At 44.3% G+C, this 17,572-nt stretch overlaps 1 protein-coding gene across 1 annotated transcript; it reads left to right on the top strand.

The window, feature by feature from the left end:
- The first annotated feature begins 1,612 nt into the window (after positions 1-1,612).
- EIF3F (eukaryotic translation initiation factor 3 subunit F) lies at positions 1,613-17,132 on the top strand. Its single transcript, XM_084635208.1, has 8 exons — positions 1,613-1,934; positions 2,178-2,248; positions 2,799-2,878; positions 3,760-3,897; positions 7,250-7,341; positions 9,631-9,767; positions 10,502-10,615; positions 16,701-17,132. The coding sequence occupies exons 1-8, from the start codon at positions 1,643-1,645 to the stop codon at positions 16,776-16,778; spliced, it is 1,002 nt and encodes a 333-aa protein (XP_084491334.1). The 5' UTR covers positions 1,613-1,642; the 3' UTR covers positions 16,779-17,132.
- The last annotated feature ends 440 nt before the right edge of the window (positions 17,133-17,572 follow it).

Below are 17,572 nucleotides of genomic sequence, written 5' to 3' on the forward strand. Positions count from 1 at the left end.
ATCCTGCTGGTAATAGCTCATCCAAAGTGACCATTCTCCCTACAATGTGCATGATAATTAAGGTGGGCCATTTCCAGCACAAATCCAGGTTTTCTCACATCCCCCCCACCCCCATACACACACAAACTCACTCTCCTGCTGGTAATAGCTCATCCAAACTGACAACTCTCCAAGTTTAAATACACTATCAGAGGCTCGTTCACCTGCACATCCACCAATGTGATATATGCCATCATGTGCCAGCAATGCCCCTCTGCCATGTACATTTGTCAAACTGGACAGTCTCTACATAAAAGAATAAATGGACACAAATCAGATGTCAAGAATTATAACATTCATAAACCAGTCGGAGAACACTTCAATCTCTCTGGTCACGCAATCACAGACATGAAGGTCGCTATCTTAAAACAAAAAAACTTCAAATCCAGACTCCAGCGAGAAACTGCTGAATTGGAATTCATTTGCAAATTGGATACTATTAATTTAGGCTTAAATAGAGACTGGGAGTGGCTAAGTCATTATGCAAGGTAGCCTATTTCCTCTTGTTTTTTCCTAACCCCCCCTCCCCGATGTTCTGGTTTAACTTGGATTTAAACTTGGAGAGTGGTCAGTTTGGATGAGCTATTACCAGCAGGAGAGTGAGTTTGTGTGTGTATGGGGGTGGGGGGGATGTGAGAAAACCTGGATTTGTGCTGGAAATGGCCCACCTTAATTATCATGCACATTGTAGGGAGAATGGTCACTTTGGATGAGCTATTACCAGCAGGATAGTGAGTTTGTGTGTGTGGTTTTTGGGAGGGGGGTGAGGGGGTGAGAGAACCTGGATTTGTGCAGGAAATGGCCCAACTTGATTATCATGCACATTGTGTAAAGAGTTGTCACTTTGGATGGGCTATCACCAGCAGAAGAGTGAATTTGTGTGGGGCGGTGGAGGGTGAGAAAACCTGGATTTGTGCTGGAAATGGCCCAACCTGATGATCACTTTAGATAAGCTATTACCAGCAGGACAGTGGGGTGGGAGGAGGTATTGTTTCATATTCTCTGTGTGTATATAAAGTCTGCTGCAGTTTCCACGGTATGCATCCGATGAAGTGAGCTGTAGCTCAGGAAAGCTTATGCTCAAATAAATTGGTTAGTCTCTAAGGTGCCACAAGTACTCCTTTTCTTTTTGCGAATACAGACTAACACGGCTGTTACTCTGAAACCTGTCATTGTGTGATCACTGTACCATGCCAGTGACAGCAATGGGGTGGGGTCACCAAGGGAGGCTGCCTCCAGAGGCTCCCCCCTCCCCACTGGAAAGGCCCTATGCCCTCCCAGGCCAGCATCAGGTATAGCCATCGCCAAGCCAATAGAGGAGCTTCTGGATGCTGAATGGGTGGGTCACCTCTAGCCAATGGGAAAGCTTGTGGACACTCAGGGGGCGGGAACAATGGTCAATATCAGCCAATGATGAAGTGACCTACTTTCGTTCTCACCCACTCCGCGAGCTCGGTCTTCCCCTGCGCTCTCCCGGTTGGTTAATAGGCGAAGGAGGCGGGCTGTACTCATCTTCCATCCAATGAGAAGGCAGGATTTGTAACAGCTGCCTGGTTCAGCCTATTATTGCTGGCGTGGGTAGTCTCGCTCCTTTCTTTGCAAAATGGCGGCGGTAGCTCAGGTCCCGTCCCCATCCCCGTCCCCGTCCCCTGCTCCCGTCCCGGCAGCCCCAAGCCCAGCAGCCGCACCGCCAGTTGCGGCCACCCCAGCGGGAGGCGCAGCGCCGCCTGTGCCTCCCACTACAGCAGCCCCGGGTCCAGCAGGCCCGGCAGCGCTGCCTGGCCCCTTCCCCGGCGGCCGCGTGGTCCGGCTGCACCCGGTCATCCTGGCCTCCATCGTGGACAGCTTCGAGCGGCGGAACGAGGGCGCGGCCCGGGTCATTGGGACCCTGCTGGGTAAGAGCCCCCGTGGTGAGCAGGGCCCGGCTCTCTCTCCCCGCCTCCGTTCCCCCGAGGCTAGCGGAGCCTGGACCAGGCTGCCCCTGGCTGGTCCAGGCCCCTTCCCTCGCCTGGGTTCCACCTTGGCCCTCGCTGTAAGGGGAGCCTGAGCTTCACAGCTGTGTGGCGTCTCAGGGAAGAGCCTGGGGTGCTTGAGCCCGCCCAGCACCTCCTCTCAGTCTCTCTCTCTCTGCTCTGCAGGCACTGTGGACAAGCTCTCAGTGGAAGTCACCAATTGCTTCTCGGTCCCACACAACGAGTCCGAAGATGAGGTGGGTGATGGCCTCTGCTCCCTGAGTGTGTCCATCCTAGCACAGAGGAGAGTTGGGAGACTAAATGGCATGACAGTGACGCACTCTGAAGTACTCAGATGGAAGATGCTGAGTATTAGTGGGCTAGCTCACTTGGCTATCAGGATCGCTGTAGGAGTGAGAACAGTCTCATCATGCTAATGTTTGTACTCCTTTCCTGCATGTTTCACCTTTTGCCTTTGGTATTCCGGAAGTCCTGGATCTGTCTGAGTCTCTGTTAGCACATGTGGCTCTAGAATTCACTACCCTTTGAGTGAGGTGTGATTAGAAGAGTCTACACGTGATGTATGTTGGCAGGGTCTTTTGGTGAAATCCTACCATGTTGTCCTAGTGTATGGAGGGCAATGAAGTGCTAGTTCTGCTTGCAGTGGGCTGGTAACTACTAAGGGAAAGTTCTTCTCTGAATTCTAATTGACCACAAGAACCTTCCATTTCACTGCCTGCTGCTAGAATTTAAATTTTAAGCACTCCTGCAGTTGATTGCCTCATGCTGCTTTGTTGTGGTTTTCAGGTGGCTGTTGATATGGAATTTGCTAAGAATATGTATGAGCTGCACAAGAAGGTTTCCCCTAGTGAAATCATTTTGGGGTGGTAAGTCATCTTCTCCACTGCAAACATGTGACCTGTGCTTAGCAGTTATGTGGCCCCATTATGCACCTTGAAATATTGTACACTGCATTATAGATTTTGAATAAGCAGCATAGTTTGCTGAAATAACAGCTGGGGATATAGAATATAAATCTCAAGAAATGGGATATATTTTTTAACGTGAGACTAGGTATCATGGGAAGGGAATAAAGTGTATGTAGTGGGGCAATATTTTCTGATACTGTAGTCTTCTCCCAAGAGATTGTTGGAAAATCAGGTGAAGTGATGTAGGGAATTGCACTTCATAGACCTCTTGGGGTGGAGTGTGGAGAACCTCATTAAGTCTCTTGAGGTTCTGTGAACCAGCTTTGTTTTATTCCTGAAGAAATAAATGCAAACCCTGACTCCTCTTTCTCTTCAGAAGGTTGTTGTGGAGGCCAACAGTTTATATACTTCAGTGAGGTCTGAGCTGTAATGAATTTAAGTTAATTATGTTTCGAAGATATTAACTGCAGGACAGTTAAAGCAGCTGGATTAATATAGTCCTGTATTTTTAACTCTGATGGTCAGTTCATGGAGGAATTGGGTTGTAGCTCTTTACCTAAGAGCTTATTTTCCTATAATGTGCTTTGAATTACTTTTAATCAGAGAGCAATTCAAAGCCTAATAAGTGCATCAAAAATCATGTGTCTGATTTGCAAAGTGCAGTGATGTCCTGAGCAGATGGTACTCAAACTTTTTTCCTTCACATCCTGCTACAAATTGATCATGTGTTCAGAGCAGAGTTGTGTGCACATCATTGCTTAATGGCAAATATCCCAGTATGTCTGAAATATGAAGTGTTGGATGCCCAGGTCTCATGTTCTTATGTTGTGTTTTCTAAGGTATGCTACGGGCCATGACATTACAGAGCACTCTGTCCTGATCCATGAGTATTATAGTCGGGAAGCACACAATCCAATCCACCTCACTGTGGACACCAGTCTCCAGAATGGGCGCATGAGCATTAAAGCCTATATCAGGTATTTTGGGGAGATAGATCACACTTTGGAAAGGGGATCGCCAGTGGGCTTATCAAAAAGGGACACAATAGGGTAGGGAGGGATTTAATTGATTGTCCTAATTAGGGCAATCTTGTCTCCTGGCTAGAACAGAGGCTGTGAACCAGGTCTCTTGATTCTATTCCCAGCTGAGTCTTTGATGGTGGTGCTGTGCTCAAGTGACTTAATCTCTGAGATTCTGTTTTCCCGTCTATACAATTGTATTAGTACTTGCCACACTTAACAGGGGTGTTGAGACTTAATAAAGTTTTGAGAATGGCTTGACCTCCACAGATGAATGGTTAGTATGAATGTCACTTCTGTAATTTCCTTTTGATTAACTGAATGCTTGACTTTCCCCATTGAAAACTATATATATAAACTAGGGGGACAAGTATAATAAGGGACCTAGGCAAATTAGAGGATTGGGCCAAAAGAAATCTGATGAGGTTCAATAAGGATAAGTGCAGGTTCCTGCACTTAGGACGGAAGAACCCAATGCACCGCTACAGACTAGGGACCGAATGGCTAGGCAGCAGTTCTGCGGAAAAGGACCTAGGGGTGACAGTGGACGAGAAGCTGGATATGAGTCAGCAGTGTGCCCTTGTTGCCAAGAAGGCCAATGGCATTTTGGGATGTATAAGTAGGGGCATAGCGAGCAGATCGAGGGACGTGATCGTCCCCCTCTATTCGGCATTGGTGAGGCCTCATCTGGAGTACTGTGTCCAGTTTTGGGCCCCACACTACAAGAAGGATGTGGATAAATTGGAGAGAGTCCAGCGAAGGGCAACAAAAATGATTAGGGGTCTGGAACACATGACATATGAGGAGAGGCTGAGGGGACTGGGATTGTTTAGTCTGCAGAAGAGAAGAATGAGGGGGGATTTGATAGCTGCTTTCAACTACCTGAGAGGTGATTCCAGAGAGGACAGTTCTAGACTATTCTCAGTGGTAGAAGAGGACAGGACAAGGAGTAATGGTCTCAAGTTGCAGTGGGGAAGGTTTAGGTTGGATATTAGGAAAAACTTTTTCACTAGGAGGCTGGTGAAACACTGGAATGCATTACCTAGGGAGGTGGTAGAATCTCCTTCCTTAGAAGTTTTTAAGGTCAGGCTTGACAAAGCCCTGGCTGGGATGATTTAATTGGGGATTGGTCCTGCTTTGAGCAGGGGGTTGGACTAGATGACCTCCTGAGGTCCCTTCCAACCCTGATATTCTATGATTCTAAGTTTTTAGCGACAAAGAACCCCTGGGAATCTCTAGAATTCCTCTGGACCAACAACTGTGTAACAACTATTACAGCTCCCCACAAGTATGAATGCGGTTCTTGGTGAGAATGAGTAACCTGCTCAGTCTCTTCTGCTTCAGTGTAGGGGAGGCAAACCAGATAAAGGGTTACTGTCTCCTCCTTTGAATAGGTTTCAGAATAGCAGCCGTGTTAGTCTGTATCTGCAAAAAGAAAAGGAGTACTGTGGCACCTTAGAGGCTAACAAATTTATTTGAGCATAAGCTTTCGTGAGCTACAGCTCACTTCATCGGATGCATGCAGTGGAAAATACAGTGCGGAGATTTTATATACACAGAGAACATGAAACAATGGGTGTTACCATCACTCTCATTACAGTGTGTATGGAAACACCCATTGTTTCATGTTCTCTGTGTATATAAAATCTCCCCACTGTATTTTCCACTGCATGCATCCAATAAAGTGAGTTGTAACTCACGAAAGCTTATGCTCAAATAGTGCCATAAGTACTCCTTTTCTTTCTTTGAATAGGTTTGTATGCAGAGTAGAGAAATGTCCTCTAGTCCATCCCCTTGTGCTGAGGCAGGACCACATATACCTAGATCTGTGGTTCTCAAACTGTGAGTCAGGACCCCAAAGTGGGTTGCGACCCCATTTTAATGGGGTCGCCAGAGCTGGTGTTTAGACTTGGTCAGACTTGCCCAAGCCCGGACACCTGGGGCTGAAGCTGAAGCCCGAGTCACCACATGCTGCCAGGGCCAAAGCCCAAAGACTTCAGCCCTGGATGGCAGGGCTCAGGTTATAGGCCCCCGCCAAGGGCTGAAGCCCTTGGGCTTTTAGGCTCTTTCTCTCCCACCCCCCACCTGAGCCTGGGATGGTGGGACTTGTACTTTGCCCATCCCCCAGTCAGGGCAGCGGGGCTCAGGCTTCAGTCCCCCTTCCTAGGGTCGTGGGGGTTTTTTGTTGTCAGAAGGGGGTCATGGTGCAATGAAGTTTAAGAATCCTTGACCTAGATCATCCAATTATGAGGATTCCACAGCCTCCCTTGGAAGACTATTCCAATACTTAACTATCCCAATACTTAGAAATGTTTTCCTAATCTCTAATCTAACTCTCCCTTGCTGCAGATTAAGCGCATTACTACTTGTCCTACCTTCAATGGACATGGAGAATGATCACAGCCTTTAATGTATCTGAAGACTTATCAGGTTCTTCTCCTCCCCCATCCCCCCCAGTTGTCTTTTCTCAGGACTAATCATGCCCAGTTTTTTAAACTTTCCTCATAGGTCAAGATTTCTAAACCTTTGATCATTTTTAGTTGCTCTTCTCTGGACTTTCCAGTTTATCCATATCTTAAAGTGTGGAACCCAAAACTGGCTGCAGTACTCCTACTGAGGCAGGGTATGGCAGAACAGTTATCTGCCATGTCTTGCATAAGACACTCCTGTTAATACACCCCAGAATATTAGCCTTTTTCACAACTGTATCACATAGGTGGCTCATACTCAGTTTATGCTTCACTATCCTTTTCTGCAGTACAGTCTAGCCAGTTGTTTCCCATTTTGTATTTGTGCTTTTGATCTTTCCTTCCTAAGTGAAGTACTTTGCACTTGTCTTAATTGATTTTCATTATGGTCCAGTTGATCAAGATCCTCTTGAATTCTAATTTGGTCTTCCAAAGTTTTTGTAGTCCCTCCTGGTTTGATGTCATTTGCAAATTTTATACATAAATTCTCCAATTCGTTATCCAAGTCAGGAATGAAAATATTATGTAGTACTAGGCCAGGACTGACCCCTGCAGAACCCCGCTAGACATGCACTTCCAGTTTGACAGTGAATCGTTGATAATTACTCGTTTGAATATGGTTTTTCAACCAGTTGTGTACCCATTTGATGGTCATTTCATCTAGACCACATTTCCCTCTATTCATTGTGGGAATGTCACATCATGTCTACTGCTGCTCCCTAATCCAGTAGACCAGTAACCCTGTCAAAGAGGGAAGTGAAATAGGTTAGGTATTACTTGTTGTTGACACATCCGTGTAGGCCATTACTTATGCTATGTTATGTAAATCTTGTCTTTTCTAGTGCTCCGATGGGGGTCCCTGGTAAGACCATGGGGGTGATGTTCACACCTCTGACAGTGAAGTATGTTTACTATGACACTGAGCGGATAGGAGGTAAGCTGGCTTGTTGTTCTTGTTGGTTCTACCCAGATTATTTGGGTGCTTGATTTGTGTCTGGGGATCACAGGGATCTGCATCCCTAGCTTGTGTACCTGAGTGCTGCTTACAGAAGTCATTGCCTTAGTGCTCAATGCCTCATCTTCTTCTTTGTTTCCCTGCCCCCCATATTAGGGGATTTCTTGTTGCTGTTCAGTGCTGATGAAATGGTGCTATCAGACAGGGTGCTGGGCATTGGTGAAAGTCGAAGTGGCCCAGCATTTTGGGGCAGAGTGGAACAGATGTAGGAGTTGTGAAGTGAATGCAGAGCAATGAGCTGTGGGGTAAAATGGAGGATTGTGACTGGATTAGAAAGTGGAATCTGGTGGAGAAGAGAAACAACCAAGTCAGGCCACAAAACCAGTGGAAAGAAGCAAAGAGATTATAGATAAAACTGGAGAGACAAAGGGAAAAGGTGTCTGTTCCTAACCTTAAAGACATTGGGAGCGCTCGTCCTCGGGTCAGTAGTGGCCTTTTCTTTCAGAAGGCCGTCAACTTTGATAACACACATGCCTAGTACTTGGCATGTTTCATCTGATTTTTTTTAATCAGAATTGACATGAGACAACAGGGAACTCCTGAGATTGTATATCAGAGTTTGGAGAACTATTTCATCTATTTGACAGCACTCTGTGTAGTCCAGAGGTCTGCAAACTGTGGGGTGCAGAGGAACGTTTGTGGGGGCCTGGCTGGGGACCAAGCCAGCTCCCATGGTGGGTGGGGATGGAGCGCCACCCAGCTCCGTTGCCACCCCTGGAACCCTGGCTGCCAGCCCTGGCTGTGTCACCGCAGCCCAGCGATGGGGGAACGGGGGCATGGACAGAGGTAAGGGGGTGTGCAACATAAAAAGTTTGGGGACCACTGATGTAATCAGTTTCCAATTTGAGAGTGTCTCCCAGCAACTTGGGAGAGAGAAACATACAGAACCAGAAAACGTGATTGTAAAACCATTAAAAAGGGGGGTTGCTATTAACTCTTAAGAACTCTATTTCAAATTATTAGCATCCCTTAAACTCCCCCTACTAAAGTGAGACTGTATATATCATGAGGCTAACTTACAAATTTCTGATTACTGGATGTGAAAATGCGTCAGGGACAAGTTGAAGATGTCTTTGGGACTTCTTGGAGTGTATAAGTTGTAACTGTACTAGGTGCCAGGCAGGCAGCATTGTCATTGCTTAGACCTGGGGAAAGAAGGCTGAGCGAAATGGCTGGAATCCCTCATTCTTTTTCAGACCAAATACTAATCTGATGCTTCTCAAGATGGAGGCCAAAACTTTCAAGCTTGGGTGCCTACAGTTTCATGTTTAGGCATTAAAGTGCTCTAATTCTTAGATGTTCTGAGCACCTGCATTCTCCATTAAGATCAATGGAACGTGTGCCTGTGTCCTCCGTTGCTCCCCCATGTAGCTAATATATTACTACTGGGGGAATTCTGTGCCAAAACAAAATTCTGCACACAATATTTTAAAATTCTGCAGCTTTTATTTGTCAAAAAACATTACGTAATCACGCCAGTTTTAATTATTTTGGTGATTTATTTAAAAATACCTGTCAGCAAGTATGTCTGAGAATACAGACAAATTCCCTATGTGGTGGTAGAGAGTTTAAAAAAAAAAAAAAAGACAATCCAGTTCCTGTTTCCCTGCCCCCTCCTCCCCACAGCCCAGTTGGGGGATGGACACCTGCAGCCTTTACCTCCCAGAACCCAGCCATGTGCCCCACACAAGCCAATACATCTGAATCTCCTGTGGCTGTGGCCCCCCCCCAGCCCAGACACCTACCCGTCAGAGCCCAGGGAAAGAGCTTGATGCTCAGTGCCAGGTTTGTGTGGAGTTTCCTGTGCACTGCAGCCACCTTTCGTCAGAGCATGCTGGGAGCTGCAGTTGCCTGGATCCCTGTAGTTCTCTCCCCATTCCCCTGGCAGTATCTTCTATGTGCGAGCTGGGCTCTGCCATGTCCAGCAGCCACTAGTGGCAGCCAGCAGCACTGCAGTCCATCTCTGTGGGGGGGGGAAGGAAATTCTACACAAAGCACTAATTTCTGCAAAAATCTGCTTTGCACAGTGGTGCAGGAGCACTATATACCCTGTAGAAATGCCAGCATTACATTGGTAGTGAAGGCAGCACTGGAAAAGCATTTCCTGTTTTGCTGCAGCAGATGTCATCCTAAAAATCTCTGGGGAGTGGTTGGTGGTTGAAGCTGACCTTGTGACAGCCAGTTTTCTCAGCATCTCTCTTCTCGCAGTTGATCTCATCATGAAAACCTGTTTGAGTCCCAGTCGAGTGATTGGCTTGTCCAGTGACTTGCAGCAGGTGGGGGCAGCGTCAGCCCGGATCCAGGATACCCTGAGCACAGTGCTGCAGTATGCAGAGGATGTGCTGGTAAGGCTAATGTCTGTGCGATCCTGTGGCCAAAAGAGCTAATATGATTCTGGGATGCATAAATGTGAATCTTGAGTAGGAGTAGACAGTTATTTTACCTCTGTATTTGGCACTGATGCGATGGCTGTTGGAATATTATGTCTAGTTCTGGTGCCTACAATTCAAGAAGGATGTTGATAAATTGGGGAATCTTTAGAGAAGAGCCCAGAGAATGATTAAAGGATTAGAAAACATGCCCTGTAGTGATAACCTTCCCTTTGTTAGGCTAAATATATTGAGCTGCTTCAGTCTAAGAGATGATTTGATTAATCTATAAATACCTATATTAGAACAAACATTTAATAATGGGCCTTAGCTGAGAAAGTTGTAACACAATCCAACAGCTGGAAGTTGAAGCTAGATAAATTCAGACCAGAAATAAGGCATACATTTTAACAGTGAGCAACCACTGGAACAGTTTACCAAGGGTCATAATGGATTCTTCATCACTGACAATTTTTAAATCAAGTTTGGATGTTTGTATAAAAGATCTACTCTAGGAATTATTTGGGGGAAGTTCTATGGCCTGTGTTACACAAGAGATCAGACCAGATGATCACAAAGAATCTGAATCTATTTCAGCTCATACAGGAGAGGGTGAGGGCTTTCCCTGCATTTGTGTCAGCTCTTCCTGTTCTGTGCAGTAAATTTGTTGTATCTTGCTCATTGTAAAATGTCTTTATTTTTATGGTTAGTCAGGTAAAGTGGCTGCTGACAACACTGTTGGGCGCTTCCTGATGGATCTTATTAACCAGGTGCCAAAGATTTCACCGGAGGACTTTGAGACAATGCTGAACAGCAATATCAACGTGAGTCCTGTTACTCAGTTCTTCTGGGTGTTCTTCATGAGGAATCTATCTGGGATCCACTGGGGATCCGCAGCAAATCTATTCCTTACCTGTTTCTGGGTTGTGGAAGACAAGAGAGGTGTCTGCCCTTTTTTCCCATCTATCAGCCTGGCTTCACAATTAACAAATGTTACTGAAATAAAAAAAAAAAAAAGTATGAAGGGAGCTATTCAGATCTGCCAGTACCCCCCAAAAGCTGAATAACAGTAGGAAGCATTAACCAAGCTTTCATAAGAACAGTCGTACTGGGTCAGACCAAAAGTCCATCTAGCCCAGTATCCTGTCCTCCAACAGTGGCCAATGCCAGGTACCCCAGAGGGAATGAACAGAACAGGTAATCATCAAGTGATCCATCCCCTCTCACCCATTCCCAGCTTCTGGCAAACAGAGGCTAGGGACATCCCTGCCCATCCTGGCTAAAGCCATTGGTGGACCTATCCTCCATGAACTTTTTTTCTTTTTTGAGCCCTGTTATAGTCTTGGCCTTCACAACATCCTCTGGCAAGGAGTTCCACAGGTTGACTGTGCGTTGTGTGGAAAAAATCCTTCCTTTTGTTTGTTTTAAACCTTCTTATTTCATTTGATGACCCCTAGTTCTTGTGTTATGAGAAGGAGTAAATAACACTTCCTTATTTACTTTCTTCACACCAGTCATGATTTTATAGATCTCTATCATATCCCGCTTTGTTGTCTCTTTTCCAAGATGAAAAGTCCCCGTTTTATTAATCTCTCCTCATATGGCAGCCGTTCCATAACCCTAATAATTTTTGTTGCCCTTTTCTGAACCTTTTCCAATTCCAATAAATTTTTTTTGGGATGGGGCAACCAGACCTGCACACAGTATTCAAGATGTGGGCGTATCATGGATTTATATAGAGGTGATTTATTATATATTCTGTCTTGTTATCTATCCCTTTCTTAATGATTCCTAACATTCTGTGTACTTTTGTGACTGCCATTGCACATTGAGTGGACGTTTTCAGAGAACTATCCACAATAACTCCAAAATCTTTGAGTGGTTACAGCTAATTTAGACCCCATCATTTTATATGCATAGTTGGGATTGTTTTCCAGTGTGCATTACTTTGCATTTATCAACATTGAATTTAATCTGCCATTTTGTTGCCCAGTCACCTAGTTTTGTGAGATCCTTTTGTAGCTCTTCACAGTCTTGGGACTTAACTATCTTGAGTAATTTTGTATCATCTGCAAATTTTGCCACCTCACTGTTTTCCTCTTTTTCGATACCATTTATGAATATGTTGAATAGAACTGGTCGTAGCTGAGACCCTTGGGGGACCCCACTATTTACCTCTCTCCATTCTGAAAACTGATAATTTATTCCTACCCTTTGTTTCCTATCTTTTAATCAGTTTCCAATCTATGAGAGAATCTTCCCTCTTATCCCATGACAGCTTAGTTTAAGAGCCTTTGGTGAGAGACTTTGTCAAAGGCATTCTGAAAATTGAAGTACACTATATCCACTGGATCCCCCTTGTCCACATGCTTGTTGACTCCCTCAAAATTTTCTAGTTTTAATCTTAAACCTTAACATTCAGTTAACACACTACAAATGATAGAACTATATAGAAATGAAAAGGAAATCCAGAAAAGAGAAGGTGCCTGAAAAGTGTTGTAATGTTACCCAATCTTGAACTTCATAAGGAACCGAGTCACTGTTCATAGGATCATGTAAGTAATAGTTCTGTACAGAAACCTTAGCATAAGTGGTTTCCCAAAGAGAGTAATGATTTCCCCCACCCCGCCTTGCATTCACGACATTGTCCATAGGTGTAAAATGGAGACCAGGTTGCAACACAGTCCTGAAAATTATCTTCTAGGCATGATATGTCAATGACCAAAACAAAACCCCACCCTTTCTACCCACTCTCTTCATAAGAATGAGAATAGCCATACTGGGTCAGACCAATGGTCCATCTAGCCTGGTATCCAGTCATCTGGTACCTGCCACTGTCTGAGGTTCAGAGGGAATGAACAGAAAAAGGCAGTTATTGAATCATCCATCCTCTGTAGTCCAGTCCCAGCTTTTGGCAGTTGGATGTTTAGGGACACTCAGAGCATGGGGTTGCATATCGCTGGCCATCTTGGCCAATAGCCGTTGATGGACCTATCCTCCTTGAGCATAGCTTATCCTTTTTTGAACACGGTAATAACTTTTGGCCTTCACAACATCTGGCAATGAGTTCCACAGGCCGGCTGACTGCATTGTGTGAAGTACTTCCTTATGTTTGTTTTTAAATCTGCTACTTATTAATTTTCATTGTTCTTGTGTTGTGTGAAGGGGTAAATAACACTTGCTTGTTCACTTTCTCCATACCAGTCACAATTTTATAGCCCTGTATCAGATCTCCCTCTTCCCCCCTCCCGCCCCCTTAGTGATCTCTTTTAATCTTTCCTCATATGGAAGCTGTTCCATACCCCAATCATTTTTGTTACCCTTCTCTGTACATTGTCCAGTTCTAATGTATCTTTTTTGAGATGGGGTGGCCTGAACTGCATGCAGTATTCAAAGGTATGGGCATACCATAGATTTATATAGTAGTGTTAAAATATTTTCTGTCTCATTATTTCTCCTTTTCCTAATGATTCCTAACATTGTTAGCTTTTTTGACTGCCGCTGCACATTGAGTGGATGTTTTCAGAGAACTACCCATGACGACTCCAAGATCTTTCTTGAGTGATAACAGCTAATTTAGACCCCCATCATTGTGTATGTACAGTTGGATTATGTTTTCTAATGTGCATTACTTTGCACTTATCAACATTGAATTTCATCTGCCATTTTGTTGCCCAGTCACCCAGTTTTTTGAGATCTCTTTGTAACTCTTTACAATCAGCTTTGGACTTAACTATCTTGAGTCATTTTGTATTGTTAGCAAAGTTTGCCACCTCACTGTTTAGCCCCTTTTCCAGAACACTTACGAATACATTGAATAGCACTTGTCTCAGTACAGAACATTCAGTTAGTCACCTATTTTCATTGTGAAAACTGACTATTTATTCCTACACTTTGTTTTGTCTTTTAATGAGTTACTGATCCGAGAGAACTATCTCGTATCCCATAATTCCTTACTTAACAGCCTTTGGTGAGGAACTGTGGCAAAGGCTTTCTGACAGTACAAGTACACTATATCAACTGGATCACCTATGTCAGCATTTTGTTGACACCCTCAATGAATTCTAATAAATTGGTGAGGCATGGTTTCCCTTTACAAAAGCAGTGTCGACTCTTTTCCCCAACATATTGTGGTGGTGTCTCTCTCATAATTCTGTTCTTTACTATAATTTTCAACCAATTTGCCTGGTATTAAAGTTAGGCTTACCGGCCTGTAACTGTCAGGATCCCCTATGGAGCCTTTTCTAAAAATCAGTGTTACATTAGTTGTCCTCCACTCATCTGGTACAGAGGCTGATTGAAGCAATAGGTTACATACCACAGTTAGTAATTCTCCAATATCCTATTTGAGTTCCTTCAGAATTCTTGGGTGAATGCCATCTGGTCCTGGTGACATATCACTGTTTAATGTATTACTTTGTTCCAAAACCACCTTTGACACATCCATCTGGGACAGTTCATCAGATTTGTTCCCTAAAAAGAATGGCTCGTGCGGGAATCTCCCTCACATACCCTTGATCCTTTAGCTCCTCAATTGTCCAGTAGCCCCACTGATTGTTTGCCAGGCTTCCTATTTCTGATGTACTTGCAATTCTTTTTTTCTGTTTCTTTCGCTAGTTGCTTTTCAAATTCTTTTTTGGTCTGCCATATTATCCTTTTACCCTTGCCAGAGTTTATGCCCCCTTCCTATTTTCCTCAGTAATATCTGACTTTCATTTTTAAAGGATGTCTTTTGGTCTCTAACAGCCTCTTTTGCTCTCTTGTTAAGCCATTGTGGCATTTTTTGGTCCTCTTACTGTGTTTATTTGGGGTATACATTTAGTTTGAACATCTAGTTATATTCTTAAATAGTTTCTATGCAACTTGCAGGCATTTCAGTCTTGTGACTGTTCCTTTAGATTTCGGTTTAACTAGCTTTATCATTTTTGTTTAGTTCCTCTTTTTGAAGTTAAATGCTACCACAGTGGGTTTCTTTGGAATTTTTTTCCCCCTACAGGGATGTTAAATTTAATTGCATTATGGTTGCTATTGCTGAAAGGTTCATTTGTGTTCAACTCCTGGACCAGACCCTGTTCTCCACTTAGGACTAAATCAAGAATTGCCTCTCCCCTTGTGGGTTCCAGGACTAGCTTCTCCAAGAAGCAATCACTAATGGTGTCTAGAAATTTATCTTTACATCCCATCCTGAGATGACATATGCAGTCAATGTGGGGAGAGTTGAAATCCCCCATTATTTCTATCTTCATAGTGTCTCTAATCTCCCTGAGCATTTCAGTCACCTACACCTTTCTGCTCAGGTGGTTGGTAATATATTCCTGCTACTGTACTCTTTATTATTCAAGCATGGAATTTCTAGCCCTCTAGAGAGAATGGCATTTCTATCCACATTGTGGGAAATGTGGTCCTTTCCCAGTCTGCAACCGTCACATTCTTAATGGTTGAGTATCTGATGTGAACAAGGATTCTTAGTAACTTGTCAGGTTAGGCTGAGGGAATGAGCCTCGTAAAGAGAGTGGGCCAAAATAGGCAAAACCAGGCTGGTGACTAGAGAAACTGTTTTTAACTAGTAACCAAAAATTGGAAATAGGCGGGCAAAGCTATCTGGGAGAGATGAGGGAACGTCTCAAGGCAGCCTTTTCAGTAATTAAAGGCAAAGGATTCCTTCTTACACTTGCTAGGAATTGTGTGCATAACCTGAAAGTGCTGAGATTGTCTTGAGACATGAAACTTTTAGGACAACTGTGTAAATAGCCAGATCTTACTGCAATCTGGACTTGAAAGATAACTGGCAACTGGAATAAAAGGTGATGCACCTAATATTTTTGTCTGGTAACTTTAGGCTTCACATTTTTTAAGGAGCTATTTCTGTGATGTGTATGTTGCCCATGACAAACCTGCATCAGTACCACTTCATGCTGTGAGCCCAGCAGCTCTAACAAGCTAAGCCGAGTGTATCCGTTGCTTAGAGCATGGGACTGAGCCCACTTCTGTTCCCAGCTCATCTTCCTGTGATAAGTGGAGAGAATCACAATTTCTATTCCTCAGTTTGCCCAGCTATAAATTAGAACAACTCTTAAGTGTAATGTTTGTAAGGCACTTTGAGACCCTGTGTAAAAGTGGCAAGTTTTATAAGCAGGATCAGGCTAGTTCAGTAGTTGGATGGGAGACATCCAGGGATCAGCTAGTTACTGCAGAAGGGGTGGTGTTGATTCAGTAGGAGCATTTCCTCAGAGTTGGTTTTGACCCAGTATCCCCCAAGCATTGCCTTGGGCTGCTGAATGTGCCATACCAACAAAGGCCCATATCACTTTCCCTAAGGATAGGGTTGTCGACCCCCGTGTTCTAGCTAAAATCAAATACTGGTAACTACATGGTCTCCCTTCATTTCTCCCTGCAGTTTTGATTGAGTGGAGCATTCACTTCCTGTCCTCATGTCCTAGTGTAGTGGTGGTGTGTGCTGTTTGAACAACTGCTTCAATTCATTGCTGGATAAAGAGAATCACTCCTGTGTAAAGTGGTTTGGGATTTCTAAAGATGAAAGTTTCTACTTCTGACTTGGATTGGGAATCAGGATATATGGATTTATATTCCTGATTCTCAATAACTTGTGTGACTTTGTCGAAGTCACTTAACCACTATATGCCTTCTCTTCTCCATCTGTGAAATGGGGATAATGCTTGCAATGCTCTGAGGACTATAGATAAAAAGCACTGAAAGTTCCGAGTATTATATGAATGCAAGGTATTCCAAACTGGTGAATGAAGTGGAAACTAAGTTGTGGAGCCATCAGTGTCACTCTGAAGAATGGTGATTGGCAACTGCACTGTTTGTAAATTGCTTTAATGACACACATTCGCATCTCTTTGATTCTCTGAATCAGTCTAATTGCTGTCCATTTCTCTTTCTCAGGACCTGCTGATGGTGACCTACTTGGCAAATCTCACTCAGTCGCAGATTGCTCTCAATGAAAAACTTCTGAGCTTATGATGGACTCCCTGCCTTCTGTCACTTGAGAGCCTGAAGATACAGCAGAGCTACTCTTCCTACAATCTGTTCTGCTACTGAATTTAGTTGGACATTAATGTAATTGCCTAAATGATTCAGTATTCCCCCATATCCCTCTTGATTCCCACCTCTGCCCCAAAAAAACCTTTCACTGTGGTTCAGATATTGAATCAAAACTGGGTGTGAGCCAGTTTTATTATTGAAAATGGAATTAATTGATGGCTACTCTTTAGTGCTCATGAGCTGCTGTCCTAGGTTAGCCATTTATATAACAAACACAACTCCATTGTATTGTGAGGATTATTGTTTCTAAATAAAGTTCCATTCCACTGATAAGAGTGACTTTGTATCCATAGGTGTGTCATCTTCCTCAATATGTGGTAATACTGTCTTTTTAAAAAAAGTTTCCTCTCCTGAGATCAGTTATAGAGCACATAGGAGCACGCAAAGTTCTATAGAGTCCCTGTGGTAGAGGTGGGCAAACTATGGCCTGTGGGCCACATCTGACCGGCGAGATCGTCCTGCCCGGCCCTTGAGCTCCTGGCCAGGGAGGCTAGTCCCCAGCCCCTTCCCTGCTCTCTCTTCCCCACCCTGGCAGCCTCAGCTTGCTGTGGTGGTGGGGCTGCGAGCTCCTGCTGGGCAGTGTGGTGGCATGGCTGCCAGTCCTCCTGCTCTGAGTGGCATGGTAAGGGGGCGGGGAGCATCAGGGGACAGAGGTTTGGGGGGGGGCAGTTGGAAAGGGGGGGTTGGATAGGCATGGGAGTCCTGGAGAGCCT

The sequence above is a fragment of the Lepidochelys olivacea genome (genome assembly GCF_965140295.1).
Source record: "Lepidochelys olivacea isolate rLepOli2 genome assembly, chromosome: 7".
In the NCBI taxonomy this organism is placed as follows: Eukaryota; Metazoa; Chordata; order Testudines; family Cheloniidae; genus Lepidochelys; species Lepidochelys olivacea.